A 15,725-nucleotide genomic window follows, 5' to 3' on the forward strand; every position below is an offset into this window, starting at 1 on the left:
TGTCTTGTGATGAGCCACGGGATGCTTTCCCAACACAGTTTAAAGTTCAAACAGAATGAACTTGCTTATAGCTTATAAATAGGAAAAGTCCCAAAGATGCATTTTACTAAATAAATTTAAGTATTGGTACATATTTTTTTAGTCTCTAAATTCCCCTTGAGAGTTTCACTTTACAAATGAAATACATATTGTATTTTTATTTAGCATCCAGAAGGCTTTCTGTCAGATTATCTCAGAGGTAGACTCAGTTCTCCAGAATATGAGAGCTGATGCTGAACTCTAAGCAGCCACCCCAATTTCCAAGAATTCTTTTCCACTGATAGGTAACCTTTTATTAAAAATTAGGGCATGGTGCATTCCTTTATACCTAAAAGTGTTGGGTGGCAAGTATTTACCTTTCAGTATATATGAATTTTGATTTACTCAGCAATATTAGCCTGACCAGGCGGTGGTGCAATGGATAGAGCATCAACCTGGGATGGATGCTGAGGACCCAGGTTTGAAACTTGAGGTTGTTGGCTTGAGTGCAAGCTTACCAGCTTGAGCACAGGCTTGCCAGTTTGAGCATGGGATCATTGACATGATCCCATGGTCACTGGCTTGAACCCAAAGGTTGCACCCCAAGGTCACTATCTTGAGGCCAAGGTTGCTGGGTTGAGCAAGGGGTCACTGGCTTGGCTGGAGCCCCCCACCTTGCAAATGCGAGTTGATGGTTCTCATCTCTCTCACCCTCTCTCTCTCTCTTGTTCACCCAACTAAACAAACAAACAACCAACAAAAGAACTAAAATGTTATTAAACTGTGATACCCTATGAGAGATGTATTGGAATATCACTCATGACATGGCAGAGCTTCTTAATGCCTTTGCTTAAACGTGTCTAAAGTATCAGTCAAGGTCTAAACTGCCTGCATTTGTGGGTGGTTTATCTTTGGGCTCTGATTCCCAGCTTGAGCTCTGTTTATGTTAAATCAATATTCTGTATCACAACGGACTGGAAGACCCAATACAGTGAGTCAAGTTGATCATTGAATGAATGTAGAATAAATTTAAAAATCATTGAAAACATAACATACTAGCTTTGTCTCCATGGCAATCTCAATTTTGTGTGTGTTCCCACAGGACATACTGAGGCGGCAGAAGAGTCAATAGAAGGGTCAGCAGATGCACCCCAGAGAGTGACACCCACAGAGGAAGAGCCTGCTATTATAAGCACAATTGCAGCAACGACCCCAGAAACAGTAACTGTAAACACAACGTCTATCATCATTGAGGAGGAAGATACTCAGCTAGAGTTTATATTAATGGTTTTGATCCCGTTGGTTTTCTTGGCACTCCTACTCTTATCCGTGGTACTCATTGTAATAAAGTATAAAAGAAAAAAAACCAAACAAGGTAAATAGTTTGTGTGTTCCCAATTCCAGACAATTGCTTCATGTGTCAATGAACAATCAATAAAACAAAATACTTTTTGCTTCTACACAGAGCCTTCTAGCCTGGGATCTCAGAGTGCTTTACAGACATGTGAGTATTATCCGAATGCTTGCCTGGAGTTGGGGTGGGGTAGGAGAAGGAACGGAGAGGTTTTAAGTTAAGCAACAAGGACTAAGTACAATAGTAAGTCATGAATGACATATTTCAATGAAATTTCCCAGAGTTTAAAATGCTATATTTCTTTCTTTTTTAAAAAAAAGAGAATGTTTTCACCTGAATTGAAATTTAATATACACAGCAGCCAGCTCTTTACCTACTCCAGATGAAGAACCCATATAATCTTGGTCAATTGGTCATTGTAACGGGTTCTTACTGTTGGAGGAAAGGGTAAGGCTAGTGAAGTAGTGGGTCAGACGGGTCAAGATGGGAGGGCAGAGACGTTGGGGTCATTCTAAAGAAGAGAATCCTTCCACCCATATTTTTGTCACAGATGTTATATTCTCCCTCACGCCACAACCCAATTTGATCTTGAAAAGGCCTGGGTGAAGCATTGTTCTTATTCACTCTGAGAGTCTTCAGTTCCAATTCTAGGAGCACCAAATACTAGGTTTTAGGGTAGTTCTGGGTCCAAAGCAAACTTGGATGCTTTTGTCTTGGGCTCATAAAAATGATTCCAATTACCCTGGCCGGTTGGCTCAGTGGTAGAGCATCGGCCTGGCGTGCAGAAGTCCCGGGTTCGATTCCTGGCCAGGGCACACAGGAGAAGCACCCATCTGCTTCTCCACCCCTCCCCCTCTCCTTCCTCTCTGTCTCTCTCTTCCCCTCCCGCAGCCGAGGCTCCATTGGAGCAAAGATGGCCCCGGGCGCTGGGGATGGCTCCTTGGCCTCTGCCCCAGGCGCTAGAGTGGCTCAGGTCGCAACAGAGTGACGCCCCCGGAGGGGCAAAGCATCACCCCCTGGTGGGCAGAGCATCGCCCCCTGGTGGGCGTGCCGGGTGGATCCTGGTCGGGCACATGCAGCAGTCTGTCTGTCTCTCCCGGTTTCTAGCTTCAGAAAAAAAAAAAAAGTGATTCCAATTAGATGTTTAAGTTGAAGCTTGTAGTGACTCCAAAAATCACCCAAGGAATGAGAATTTCTCTAATAAGATATGTGCATACACAACTATTCATATGTGCATACACAACTCTCTGTAAGTCCCTCACACTCATTAACAGGGCACCTCTAACTTTGAGATCATGCCTCCGCCTGCAGGCTTGTGCCATGTCCTAGCACCAGGAGAAGCCTTTAGGCCAGGGGTCGGGAACCTATGGCTCACAAGCCAGATATGGCTCTTCTGATGGCTGCATCTGGCTTGCAGACAAATCTTTAATAAAAAAATAATGACGTTAAAAATATAAAACATTCTCATGTATTACAATCCACTCATTTCCTACCGCTCATGTTCATGGTTGCGGGTGGCTGGAGCCAATCACAGCTGTCCTCCGGGACAACACCAAATTTTTATTGGATAATGCTTAACGTATACGGGTCGTTGTATGGCTCTCATGAAATTACATTTTAAAATATGTGGCATTCATGGCTCTCTCAGCAAAAAAGATTCCCAACCCCTGCTTTAGGCTCTCAGGAGGAACTGCAGAAAGTCATTTTCCATTATGCCCTCAGGTACAGCGACTGCGAGCTGGGGAAGAAGCGCTGAAGTGCATTACCTTTCACGACAGGGGCTGATATGATAGATTTCAGGGAAGTAAGAAATATGCATGTTTCTCCATCGCTTGAAATTTCAGGGTGATCTAATGACTGTGGTCATATGGGAGCTCCTTGGTAAGCTAAAGAAAAAAAAAAAAGCAACCAGAGGTGCCTGAACCTCATTTTTTTAAGTGGAGAAAGTAAGAATTCCCTGCCCAAGCCCCAGAGAGCCCCAGAGCTGGTCTTACCGAATGGGGTCATGGGATTGGTGGGAAATTTCTTTTGGGGGGGTAATCCAGTAAATGGTCATGTTCTTAGGCTCTAAATCCAGAAAGGGATTTTTTATTGAACTCTCGTATGTGAATTTCAAAGTTCAGAAGCCCTCCTAAGTGAGAACCAGCCTCCTCAGACACGACCCAAGCATCCTGCTCGGCAGCCACGCTCGAAGAATTTGCTGTCCCCAGAGCTTGGCTTGCACTTTCAGGATTCCTCCATGTCTGGTTGACGCTATTGCTTCTGTCTGGGATTTCTCCCTTGTCTGCCTTCGCAAGTGGCAGCCCCACTCTCCGATGCCCCGTTCTAAAGTTCTCATGAAGCCTTGCACAATCACTCGTTGGGCAAAATTACTTACCACCTCTGCTGTGCTCTTAGGCTGTGGTCACACTCACTGTGCGCACGTTGGTGACTTGCATTTTTTTTTGTCTCTTTCTTAAGAGGTTATGTCCTCTTTAAGGTCTGAGAGAGCCAAGAATTTGTCTAATTTATCTTGTTTACCAGTGTGGCATGGAGGTTGCAAATACAGACTCCGGAACCACACCGCCTAGTTAGTCTTTGCATTCCCTAGTTCTGTGACCTCTCCAACCAGCTTTCTCGTCTGTAACCTGGGCAAATTCAAAACCCACTTCTTAGAGTTGTTGTGAGAATTAAATGGATTCATCAGTGGAAATCACATAGAAGAAAATAACACCTGGCATATTGTGTCAACTTATTAGTATTACTCCTCCCACCTGACATAGTGTCTAACCCAACACACAGATTAGCTGCTTCATAAATATTTGTTGAATAAATGAACCAATGTTAGAAATTATTTTAAAGGACACCTATTCTCAGAGATTAAAACAAAATTTTTACACATCAATTGGCACATTCTTTTTGGTTTAAATATGCCTCACTTTAAGAGAACATAATATAGAAAACTTAGAATTTCAAAGCAGTGGTTTATCACAAAAGTTCTTCATAGAGAGAACTTTATTTGAATAATTACTTTTACTATTCACTCCTTTAATGTAGATACAGCAGTTAACTGCTTAACAGTTGCATAGCTCTTCAGATAACCTGAATGCTAAAGGGTTAATGACCATTCTCCACTGAATTTCACTCATTGATATTTAACATTATAAGCAAGCCAGTAAAAGGAGAATATTTAAATTAACAAAATCTGATTTAAGTACATTTTTTTCCAGGAAAAATTAAACTTTCTGTGTCAGTATTTTTGTTTTATAGGAGGATGATGTCCCCTCATAGTTAGAAATAGATACATTGTCTCCTGCCCCACAGGAGTACAGCCCAGTATAGTCTAGAGCAGAAAATAAGTCTAAATTTGACAACTGGGTCTCAAGGATTTGGCCAACGTTTTTAGGAAGAAGGCTTCGTGCATTTGGGAATTACTTTTTCTCTTTGGGCCTGCCCCATTCATGTCCAGGAAAAGGGTAACGCTGTGTAGGAACTTGATGTCTATTGTCATTCTCCCCACAGCTGCGGGCATGGACTTTGCAGTTGTTATTATTTAACGTTTATTAAGTGTCTCGGTGTGCTCTGTCTGACAGAGCTGCAGGGGAAACAGCTGGCAGTAAACCATCACTTTAAACAGGCTGTGGCTACATGGCACCTGGCTCTGCTCAGTAAATCTCCCGAAAGAGACTGTCTCTCTTGCTCACTGTTCAGCATGGAAACAACATAAGCAAGCCAGCCTCCTGGTGGGCTCCCACCGCCCCACCCTCGCACCCCAGCAATCCCCCCATCCAGGCACAGAATAGCTGGGGGGCGGGGGGAGGAATGTAAGAATGGAAGAGGAGGACAAAGTGGGTAGAAGAATGTGAAATGGAAGGGCTGTGGGAGGAGAAATGGAAGCAAGTGTGGGTGAGGGGCTGTGTAAGAGCTGCATTTGCCTCCGGTTGCAAGGGTGTAGGTGGCTATTAATAACGAGATACCGGCCAGGTGGAGTGGAGGGGGAGGGGCAGGGCCTGATTGCTGAGGCCGGGTAATTGCTCTCCCTCCTGGTTTAATGCTCTGCTCTGCTGCGCTCTCCCAGATGTTTTCCTGTTGCCATGGCGGCTGGAGGGGGGGGGGGGTAATGGTCCTGGAGCAGGGCGATGAAGCTACAGAAAGCTTTTTGCTCTGTTTGAATACTGATTACAGGAACTTCACATTTGGTGCATCTGGAGCACTTTGGTAATGGGGTTTTAAACTTTTCCATCATCTGCAAATAGGGCTAGCTTTTGCTCACTGTGAAGCCTGCAGGCAGGTGCTCAGATTATAGAGATAAATCCATGCCCTGGACAGTGGGGCTCTGGGGACACTTGCTCCCTGCGAAATTAGCGGGGGGTTATTAAGCAGGGAAAGGGGGCCAGGGAGGAGAAGGGAATGTCAAAAGAGGGGATTTTTATGGGTCACCTGTAGGGGGGGGGGTTCAGGAAACAGCATGTAAAATTTAGATGAAAAATGTATCTATATATAGAATATAAGACGAACATACTCCTCTTCCCCCAAAGTTTTGAGGAGTCAGGCCTCTGCAGGAAACCTCAGATTTATTTTGGTGGTGGTGGGGGGGGGAGGAGCACGGGAGGACGTAACCTACAACCCCTGGAAGGTAAGTGGTGATGGCATGAAACTTATATCTGTGCCCAGTGTTCTTGGATTAGCAATGCCATTCAAGCTTGCCAGCCCACAGGAAATGGCAGCGGGTCCCAGCTGCTGCCAGGGGCTCCATTCCAGGTGCCTGCTGGTTATGTCCCCTTGCTGGGGACCTGCATTTCTGCAGGCCAGACAAAAATGAGGCCTCTGATTGCCAAGGATCCGGAGTGTCAAACTACTTGGTGGACTTCTACAAAGGGATTGATTTCTTACTGGTTTTCACATCATGGAAACTTCTCAGTGCAGCAGGCCTATGCGGACCACTCGCTTGACATCACTGCCTCATTTCTCTGGATTCATTGAACCCTTTGCCATACGGGACGGAGCCTGAACTCGGACACTGGGCTTTCGTTGCTGCCACATGTTCCTCTGGAGTTTGATCTGCATTAGGGCCACTTTGCTGTCATCTCACTCTTACCTGAAAAAAGAGCAGGGAAAAGCAGGCTTGTTGGAAGTTTCACTATTAGGATAATGCTGAGTCCAAAACACGGACCGTAAATTGAACACCAGTGCTGGGACAATCCAGATCAGCATCTATGAGTTTATTCAGTGAATGAATACTGTGTGTTTGCCAGGTACTGTGCCAGATGGATGAGAAGCGAGGGGTGCTATGACAAACAGCACAGACGTGCCCCTGCTCCCGTGGAGCTACGGTCTAGTGGAAGAGACAGGTGCAGAAGAGACAGATGAACTGAGCAATGACAAATGGAGGCACATGGTATAAAGGAAGTGAGCACGGTGCCAAGCTGGGGAACAGTTGGAAAAAGGGGCCCCACTTCAGGCAGAGGAGTTGGGGGGGCCTCCCTGAGGAGAGCCTGTAAGTTGAAAACAGAGGGCGGGGTCCAGCCGTGCAAAGAGCAGGTGCAGGGAGAGTTCCGAGGGGAGCTCTGGATGGAGGACCTGCCGTCCTACAAAGGGACAGTCACCGTGTTCGGTTTGGTGTGTTACAGGAGATGAAAAGCAACACTTTGAACTGGGACATTTTGGAGCAGGGAGGCAAGCAGCAAGCCCCCTTCTCAGACCCTTTTCTTCTTCGCTTTCCACTGTTTTTCGCATTTTGTGGAGAAAACAAACAGAGAAGGATGAATGCTGGAGCCAAAGTGGGCGCTCTCAGAGCACCGTTGTATCTAAAACAGATTTTGTAAGGATTGGAGCCTCCTTTCAATATGGCAATCAGCATGTGCTTGACTTAGAGGTTCATTGTTGCTCCTTTGAAAACGCAATTTACTTAAAGCCATTTTGTTCTCTTTGTAAAGCATGATTTAGCTGTGGTTGAAATGAAAAACTATGTAGACAAAGCTAACATGACCTTTATATTCTTTCTCTTTTAGATGAACTGGGAAGCGACAACCTGAAACTGTAAGTCTTCCCCACTCCCTGCAATCCAGCTCAGTGTGAACAAAGATGTTAGGGAGAGGAGCAGATTAGAGGACCATCTGCCTTTACAAGAGTGTTCCTTGCGGGAACCTCTTGCTTCCTGGGCCCCAGGAGACAGCCACTCATTGCTTATAGCCTACTGAAGGATGTCCGTGTCCTCAAACCTCCATCCAGAGGGGATCTGGCCTGAGGACAGGGTCCTCTGTTTAGAAAAGAATCATTTTCTGATTCCTGCTACCAATTCCAAATGCATAATAGTTAAATATATTCTGACCCTGGGTGTTTTCAAAGACATCAGCTCATTTTCTTTTTTTTTGTATTTTTCCAAAGCCAGAAACGGGGAGGCAGTCAGACAGACTCCTGCATGCACCCAGCCAGGATCCACCCGGCACACCCACCAGGGGGCGATGCTCTGCCCATCTGGGGCATTGCTCTGTTGCGACCAGAGCCATTCTAGCGCCTGAGGCAGAGGCCATGGAGCCATCCCCAGCGCCCAGGCCATCTTTGCTCCAATGGAGCCTTGGCTGTGGGAGGAGAAGAGAGAGACAGAGAAGAAGGAAAGGGGGAGGGGTGGAGAAGCAGATGGGGCCAGGAATCGAACCCAGGACTCCTGCACGCCAGGCCGATGCTCTACCACTGAGCCAACTGGCCAGGGCCAAAGACATCAGTTCATTTATTTGGATTAAGAATTTTATTACCAGGGAAGATACTTTGGTTGGCATTCAGGGACGAAAGCCTTGGTTAAAAAGAAAAAAGAAAAAGAAGAGAAAAGAGGAAGGAAGGAATGAAGGGAGGGAGGGAGGGAGGGAGGGAGGGAGGGAGGAAGGAAGGAAGGAAGGAAGGAAGGAAGGAAGGAAGGAAGGAAGGAAGGAAGGAAGGAAGGGGGAGAGGGAGGAAAAGAGGGAGGGGAGAGGGAGGGAAGGAGAGAGAGGAAGAGAGAGAGTGAGAGAAATAAAGAAAAAGAAAGAAAGGAAGGAAGGAAGGAAGGAAGGAAGGAAGGAAGGAAGGAAGGAAGGAAGGAAGGGAAAAGAAAAGAAAGAAAACAGAGGGGAGAGAAAGAAAAGTCAGAGGGGAGGGAGGAGAAGGAGGGAAATGGAAGATTCACCCCAGAAGAATATTCTAGAGCAGGGCCTCCCTCCTCCTGCCCCCCACCTGCAGCCGTATTGAGACACTAGGCCCCAGTTCCTCTGCAAGGTGTAGCTCCTTCACAGCTGTTCAGAGCTGGTGGCCCCCTGCCCCAAACCCACCGCCGTTAACCAGGGGCTTCTTTCCCCTAAACTCTGACCAGTAAGGGCGGTGGATTTCTGAAAGCAACTGCGCCCTTTCCAGGACAGAAAAGCGTAGGAATTGAAGGGAGAGCTGATGCAAGTTGTCAGTTGACTGTGGCTTCTCGACTTGGACTTGGGGGCTCTGATCAAAACCCCAAAGAAAGGGAAGTGAAATTAAGCAAAGCGAAAATGCTAAATGTGGCAACTCCCTGGAGGAGCGTGTACCTCACGGTGGCAGCGCTGTGTGTTTGACTTTCCGGGAGCAGAGGCCCCTGGGCTCCCTTTCTGCCCAGGTGCTGGCTGGTGCCTACTCCATTTTTGGATCAGTGATGGGTGAAAGCTGGTTTGTTTGTTTGTTTGTTTGTTTGCTTTTTTCCGTATTAGAGTTTGGTACACTTGAACAGGGTGCACAGTCTACCGTGGATGGTTAGCCACGGAATCAAGTTCATCTTCCTCAGGGTCAGCATCATGGGCTCCCCCACAGAAATTCAGTACACCCCACTTTTTTTTTCTTTCAACACATTTTTGCTCTCTTTCTAGTCCTATTTTTGAGGAAGACACACCCTCTGTTATGGAAATAGAAATGGAAGAGCTTGATAAATGGATGAACAGCATGAACAGAAATGGTACGTGGTAACGTTGTTTTTCCCTGTCCTCTCTAGTAAGGGAAGACTGCAACAGCGTTCTAAATCCCGCAGAGATTCTGCAGTGTGACAGTGTGAGCCATGGCCACATCAACTCTAGAACACACAGACAGTGCCTTGGGTCTGGCCATCCTTAAATTTTCAGTTTAATTATTGTATCGTTGCCACCCTTGTTTTTCTTTTATACAAGTTTTTCAAATAGTTGTTTTTCAAACAAGGAAATCTGAGTCTAGATTATCTGGAAAATGTTAGCATCTGGCATTACCTTATATTTAGAGATTTGTGATTTTAATCTGTGTATGGTTATAAACTTTATCAAATATAGTTGATGTAGATCAGTGCTGTCCAATATAATAGATACTAGCCATATGTAGATATTTAAATTTTTAAAAAGAAAATTTAAAATATTGCTCCTCAATCACTCTAGCCACATTTTCAGTGCTCAGTGGCCACTTGTGGCTAGTGGCTACTGTATTTTTTTTAATTTTTAAATTTTATTTAGAAAATTACATTTAACAGGGTGACATTGATCAATAAGAGTACGTAGGTTTCAGGTAAGCATTTCTATAGCATTTGAACTGCCGATTATGTTGTGTACGCATCACCCAAAGTCAAATCATTTTCCGTCACCTTATATTTGCCCCTCTTTACATTCTTCCTCCCCCCACCCCTTCCCCATTCACTCAAGTCCCCTACCCCCTCACCTACATTCCCTTCCCCCTGGTAACCACTTCACTTCTATCTATGTCCATAAGTCTCAGTTTTATATCCCACATATATGTGAAATTATATAGTTCTTAGCTTTTTCTGATTTACTTATTTCACTCAAAATAATGTTCTCAAGGTTCATCCATGTTATTGTAATGTCCCTATGTCATTGTTTTTTATGACTGAGTAGTATTCCATTGTATATATGTACACATCTTCTTTATCCAGTCCTCTATCTAGGGACATTTTGGTTGTTTTCATGTCTTGACCACTGTGAACAATGCTGCAATGAACATGGGGCTGCATGTGTCCTTACGTACCAGTGTTTTCCAGTTTTGGGGGTAGATACACAGTAGAGGGATTGCTGGGTCATATGGTAATTCTATTCTTAATTTTTTGAGGAACCACCATACTTTCTTCCATAATGGTTGTACTAGTTTGCATTCCCACCAGCAGTGAATGAGGGTTCCTTTTTCTCTACAGCCTCGGCCTGACCTGTGGTAGCGCAGTGGATAAAGCATCGACCTGGAAATGCTGAGGTCGCTGGTTCAAAACCCTGGGCTTGCCTGGTCAAGGCACATATGGGAGTTGATGCTTCCAGCTCCTCCCCCTGTCTCTGTCTCTCTCTGTCTCTCTCTGTCCCTCTCTGTCTCCTCTCTAAAATGAATAAATAAAATAAAAAAATTTAAATAAATAAATAAATAAAATATTTCTCTACAGCCTCTCCAACACTTGTTATTACCTGTCTTGTTGTTAATAGGCGATCTAACAGGTGTGAGGTAATATCTCACTGTAGTTTTGATTTGCATTTCTTGAATAGCTAATGAAGATGAGCATCTTTTCATATATCTGTTGGCCATTTGTATGGCTTCTTGGGAGAGTATCTGTTCAGGTCCTTTCCCCATTTCTTAATTGGATTGTTTGCTTGTTTGTTGCTGAACTTTGTGAGTTCTTTATATATTTTGGATATTAACCCCTTATCAGAGCTGTTGTTTGCAAATATCATCTCCCATTTAGATTGCTGCCTATTTGTTTTGTTGTCAATTATTTTGGTGTGCAGAAGCTTTTTAGTTTGATATAGTCCCATTTATTTATTTTTGCCTTTACTTATGAACAAATTCATAAATTGTTCTCTATGGTCAAGGTCCAGGAGCTTAGTACCTGTTTTCTTCTATGTAATTTATTGTTTTGGATCTTATATTTAGGTCTTTGATCCATTTTGAATTAATTTTTGTCCTGGCTGGTTGGCTTAGTGGTAGACTGTCAGCCCAGCGTGTGGAAGTCCCGGGTTTGATTCCTGATCGGGGCACACAGGAGAAATGACCATCTGCTTCTCCACCCCTCCCCCTTCTCTCTCTCTCTCTCTCTCTCTCTCTTTCTCTCTCTTTCTCTTCACCTCCCACAGCCATGGCTCTAATGGTTTGAGCAATTTGGAATTTGGTTCCAGTCACTGAGGATGGCTCCATGGCCTCACTTTAGGCACTAAAATAGCTCTGTTCAGAGCAACAAGGCAGCAGCCCCAGATGGGCAGAGCATCGCCCCCTGCTGGGCTTTCCAGGTTGGTCCCAGTTGGGGTGCATGTGTGGGAGTCTGTCTCTCTGCTTCCCTGCCTCTCACTTAATTAAAAAAAAAAAAAAAAGAACTTTTATGCGGGGGCAAGGTATAGTCTAGCTTCATTCTTTTGCATGTAGCTTTCCAATTTTCCCAGCACCATTTATTGCAGAGGCTTTCTTTTCTCCATTTGTGTTTTTGGCTCCTTTGTCAAAGATGAGTTGTCCATATATATGTGGTTTTATTTCTGGGCTCACGATTTTGTTCCATTGGTCCCATGCTGTCAATACCATGCTGTTTTGATTATTGTGGCTCCGAAGTATGATTTGAAGTCAGGTAGTATGATACCTCCAGTTTCATTCTTTTTCCTCAGGATTGCTTTGGCTATTTGATGTGTGTGTGTGTGTGTGTGTGTGTGTGTGTGTGTGTGTGTGTTTCAGAGACAGAGAGAGACAGAGAGAGGGACAGATAGGGACAGACAGACAGGAAGAGAGAGAGATGAAAAGTATCAATTCTTTGTTGTGGCACCTTAGTTTTTATTGATTGCTTTCTCATATGTGTCTTGACAGGGGGCCACTGCAGACTAAGTGACCCCTTACTCAAACCAGCAACCTTGGGCTTAAGCTGGTGAGCCTTGCTTAAGCCAGATGAGCCTGCGCTGAAGCTGGTGACCTCGGGGTTTCAAACCTGGGTCCTCCGCATCCCAGTTCAATGCTCTATCCACTGTGCCACCACCTGATCAGGCCCAATATTCAGGGCTTTTTATGGTCTGTACAAACCTGGTAATTTTTGTTCTATTTCTTTAAAAAATGACATTGGGATTTTGATTTGGATTGCATTAAATTTGTATAGTTCTTTGGGTAATATGGTCATTTCAACTATGTTGATTCATATACTCCATGAACATAGAATATTTTTCCATTTCACTGTGTCGTTTTCAATTTCTTTCAATAATGTTTTGTAGTTTTCAGTATATAGGTCCTTTACATCCTTTGTTAAGTTTATTCCTAGATATTTTATTTATTTATTTGTAATTGTAAAAGAAATTGTTTTTTTGAGTTCATTTTCTGAAGTTTCATCATTGGCATATAGAAAAGCAATAGACTTTGTATATTGATTTTGTATCCTGCAACTTTACTGTATTGGTTTATTGTTTCTAATAGTTTTTTTTTTTGGTGGAATCTTTGGGGTTTTCTATATACAAGATCATGTCATCTGCAAAAAGTGATACTTTACTTCTTTTTCGACATGGGTGCCTTCTACTTCTTGCTCTTGCCTGCTCACTCTAGCTAATACTTCCAGAACTATGTTGAGTAAGAGTGGAGAGAATGGACAGCTTTGTATTGTTCCTGACTTTAGAGGGAAACCTTCCTTCTTTTTACCATTTAGTATATTAGCTGATGGTTTGTCATATATGGCCTTTATTATGTTGAGGTACTTTTCTTCTATTTCAATTGTATTGAGTGTTTTAAACATAAATGAATGTCGTATCTTTTCAAATGCATTTTCTGCATCTATTGATAGGATCATATGGTTTTTGTTCTTTGTTTTATTGATGTGGTGTATTGTGTTGATTGATTTCTGTTTGTTGAACCATCTTTGTACTCCTGGAATGAATCTCACTTGATCGTGATGTATTATTTTTTTAATATGTTGTTGTATTTGATTTGCCAGTATTTTATTTAGAATTTGTGCATCTATATTCATTAGAGATATTGGTCTGTAGTTTTTGTGTGTGTGTGTTATCCTTGCCAGGTTTTCGTATGAGGGTTATGTTGGCCTCATAAACTGTGTTGGAGAGTATTGCTGCTTCTTCTATTTTTTGGAAGACTTTGAGTAGAATAGGAACCAAATCTTCTTTGAATGTTTGGTAGAAATCACTAGTACAGCCATCTGGTTCTGAACTTTTGTTTTGGGGGAGGTTTTTGATACTTATTTCTATTTCTTCCCTGCTTATAGGTCTATTTATGTTTTCCACTTCTCCATGACTCAGTCTAGGAAAATTGTATAGTTTAGGAATTTTTCCATTTCCTCCAGGTTGTTGAATTGGGTGGTATATAATCTTTCATAATATTCTACTATGATCCTTTGTATATCTATGATGTCTATGGTAATTTCTCCTCTTTCATCTCAGGTTTTGTTTATATAAGTCCTTCCTCTTTTTTCCTTAGTGAGTCTAGCCAGTAATTTGTTGATTTTATCAATCTTTTCAAAGAATCGGCTCTTTGTTGTGTTAATTTTTTCTATAGTTTTTTTTGTGGTTATCTGTTTCATTTAGTTCTGCCCTAATTTTTACTATTTCCTTTCTTTGGCTGACTTTGGGTTGCCTTTGTTCTTCTTTTTCTAGTTCCTTTTCTAGTTTTCTTTTTCTATGTTCTTTTATTTTAGTTCTGTGATGTTAGGTTGTTTATTTGGGATTTTTTTTTATAAAATGAGGATGAGGATGTCTTTAGCTGTTTCTCTTGTTTCTTGATATAAGCCTGTAAAGATACAAACTTCCCTATTATTACCACTTTTGCTGCATCCCAGAAATTTTGATATGTTGTGTTGTCATTTTCATTTGTCGGTATGTATCTTTTGATCTCTACTTTTATTTCTTTTTTGACCCAGTTATTTTTTTAGAAGTATATTGTTTGATGTCCACATTTTTGTCGATTTCTTTTACTTTCATGTTGTAGTTGAATTCTAATTTCAAGGCCTTATGGTCAGAAAATATGCTTGGTATAATTTCAGTTTTCCTGAATTTATTGATGTTAGTTTTGTGGCCCAACATATGGTCTATCCTTGAGAATGTTCCATGCACACTGGAGAAGAATGTATAATCTGACATTCTGGGATGAAATGTCTTATAAATGTCTAATATGTCCACTTGGTCCAATGTGTCATTTAAGGCCAATATTTCTTTATTGATTTTCTGTTTGAATGATCTATCTAAAGCCATCAATGGTGTGTTGAAATCTCCAAGTGTGACTGTGTTTTTGTTTGCTCCTATTTTTAGATTAGTTAGTAGATATCGTATATATTTTGGTGCTCCCTGGTTCGGTGCCTATATATTTCGAAGTGTTATGTCTTCTTGATACAATGTCCCCTTTATCATTATGAAATGTCTATCTTTGTCCCTGGTTGCCTTTGTTGTCTTGAAGTCAGCATTGTCAGATATAAGTATGACTATACCTGCTTTTCTTTGGATAGTATATGCTTAGAGAATCATTTTCCAACTTTTCACTTTTAATCTACTTTTGTCCTTGCAGCTTAGATGTATCTCTTGAAGGCAGCATATGGTTGAGTTTTGCTTTTTGATCCAATCTGCTACTTTGTGCCTCTTTATTAGTGAGTTCAGTCCATTTACATTTAGGGTAATTATTGACAGATGAGGATGTCTTATAGCTATTTTATGGTTTGTTTTCTGGTAGCTCTGTGTCTTGTTTGGTTCTTCTCTTTTTTTGTTTCTGTCAGTTGTTTTTGTTTGGCGGTATTCCATATTCCTTTCCCCTGTTTCTTCATTTACTTAAGCTGTGTGTTTCATAGTGGCTTTTTGGTGGGTGGTTACCATTAGGTTATTAAGAAAAAAGTATTCATATGTACAAGAGTTCTTTGTCTTATGAGTGCTTCTGTACTGCATCCTCCTTTGCTACTGCAGATCTTTATCCTCTCCCCTTTTATGTTATTGGTGTTATAGATTATCCTTGCTTTTATTGTGACCTGTGGCTACTATATTATATAGTGCTAATCTAGAACACTTCCATCACTGTAGAAAAATCTACCAGACAGCACTAACATAGATAGTAATATAAATATCCCCATATAACTTAATTTCCAGTTGATATCTAGCGGCAGTAATTGTAGTATATGTTCCTTCCTTTTTATTAAGTTAATATTGAGTTTAAAAGTAATGTTGCCCTGGCCGGTTGGCTCAGCGGTAGAGCGTCGGCCTAGCGTGCAGAGGACCCGGGTTCGATTCCCGGCCAGGGCACACAGGAGAAGCGCCCATTTGCTTCTCCACCCCTCCGCCGCGCTTTCCTCTCTGTCTCTCTCTTCCCCTCCCGCAGCCAAGGCTCCATTGGAGCAAAGATGGCCCGGGCGCTGGGGATGGCTCTGTGGCCTCTGCCCCAGGCGCTAGAGTGGCTCTGGTTGCAACATGGCGAC

At 42.7% G+C, this 15,725-nt stretch overlaps 1 protein-coding gene across 3 annotated transcripts in view; it reads left to right on the plus strand.

Annotated features, from left to right (window-relative positions):
* The window catches only part of TMEM154 (transmembrane protein 154), a 69,322-nt gene that overhangs the window by 17,847 nt on the left and 35,750 nt on the right, over positions 1-15,725 (plus strand). For all 3 annotated transcript variants that reach the window (XM_066280636.1, XM_066280626.1, XM_066280615.1), the window contains exons 2-5: positions 1,121-1,393; positions 1,484-1,522; positions 7,363-7,390; positions 9,217-9,302. In XM_066280636.1, coding sequence (XP_066136733.1) covers positions 1,121-1,393; positions 1,484-1,522; positions 7,363-7,390; positions 9,217-9,302 — 426 coding nt within the window. The remainder of the gene's footprint in view (positions 1-1,120; positions 1,394-1,483; positions 1,523-7,362; positions 7,391-9,216; positions 9,303-15,725) is intronic.

Source organism: Saccopteryx bilineata, chromosome 1 (assembly GCF_036850765.1).
Source record: "Saccopteryx bilineata isolate mSacBil1 chromosome 1, mSacBil1_pri_phased_curated, whole genome shotgun sequence".
Lineage (NCBI taxonomy): Eukaryota > Metazoa > Chordata > Mammalia > Chiroptera > Emballonuridae > Saccopteryx > Saccopteryx bilineata.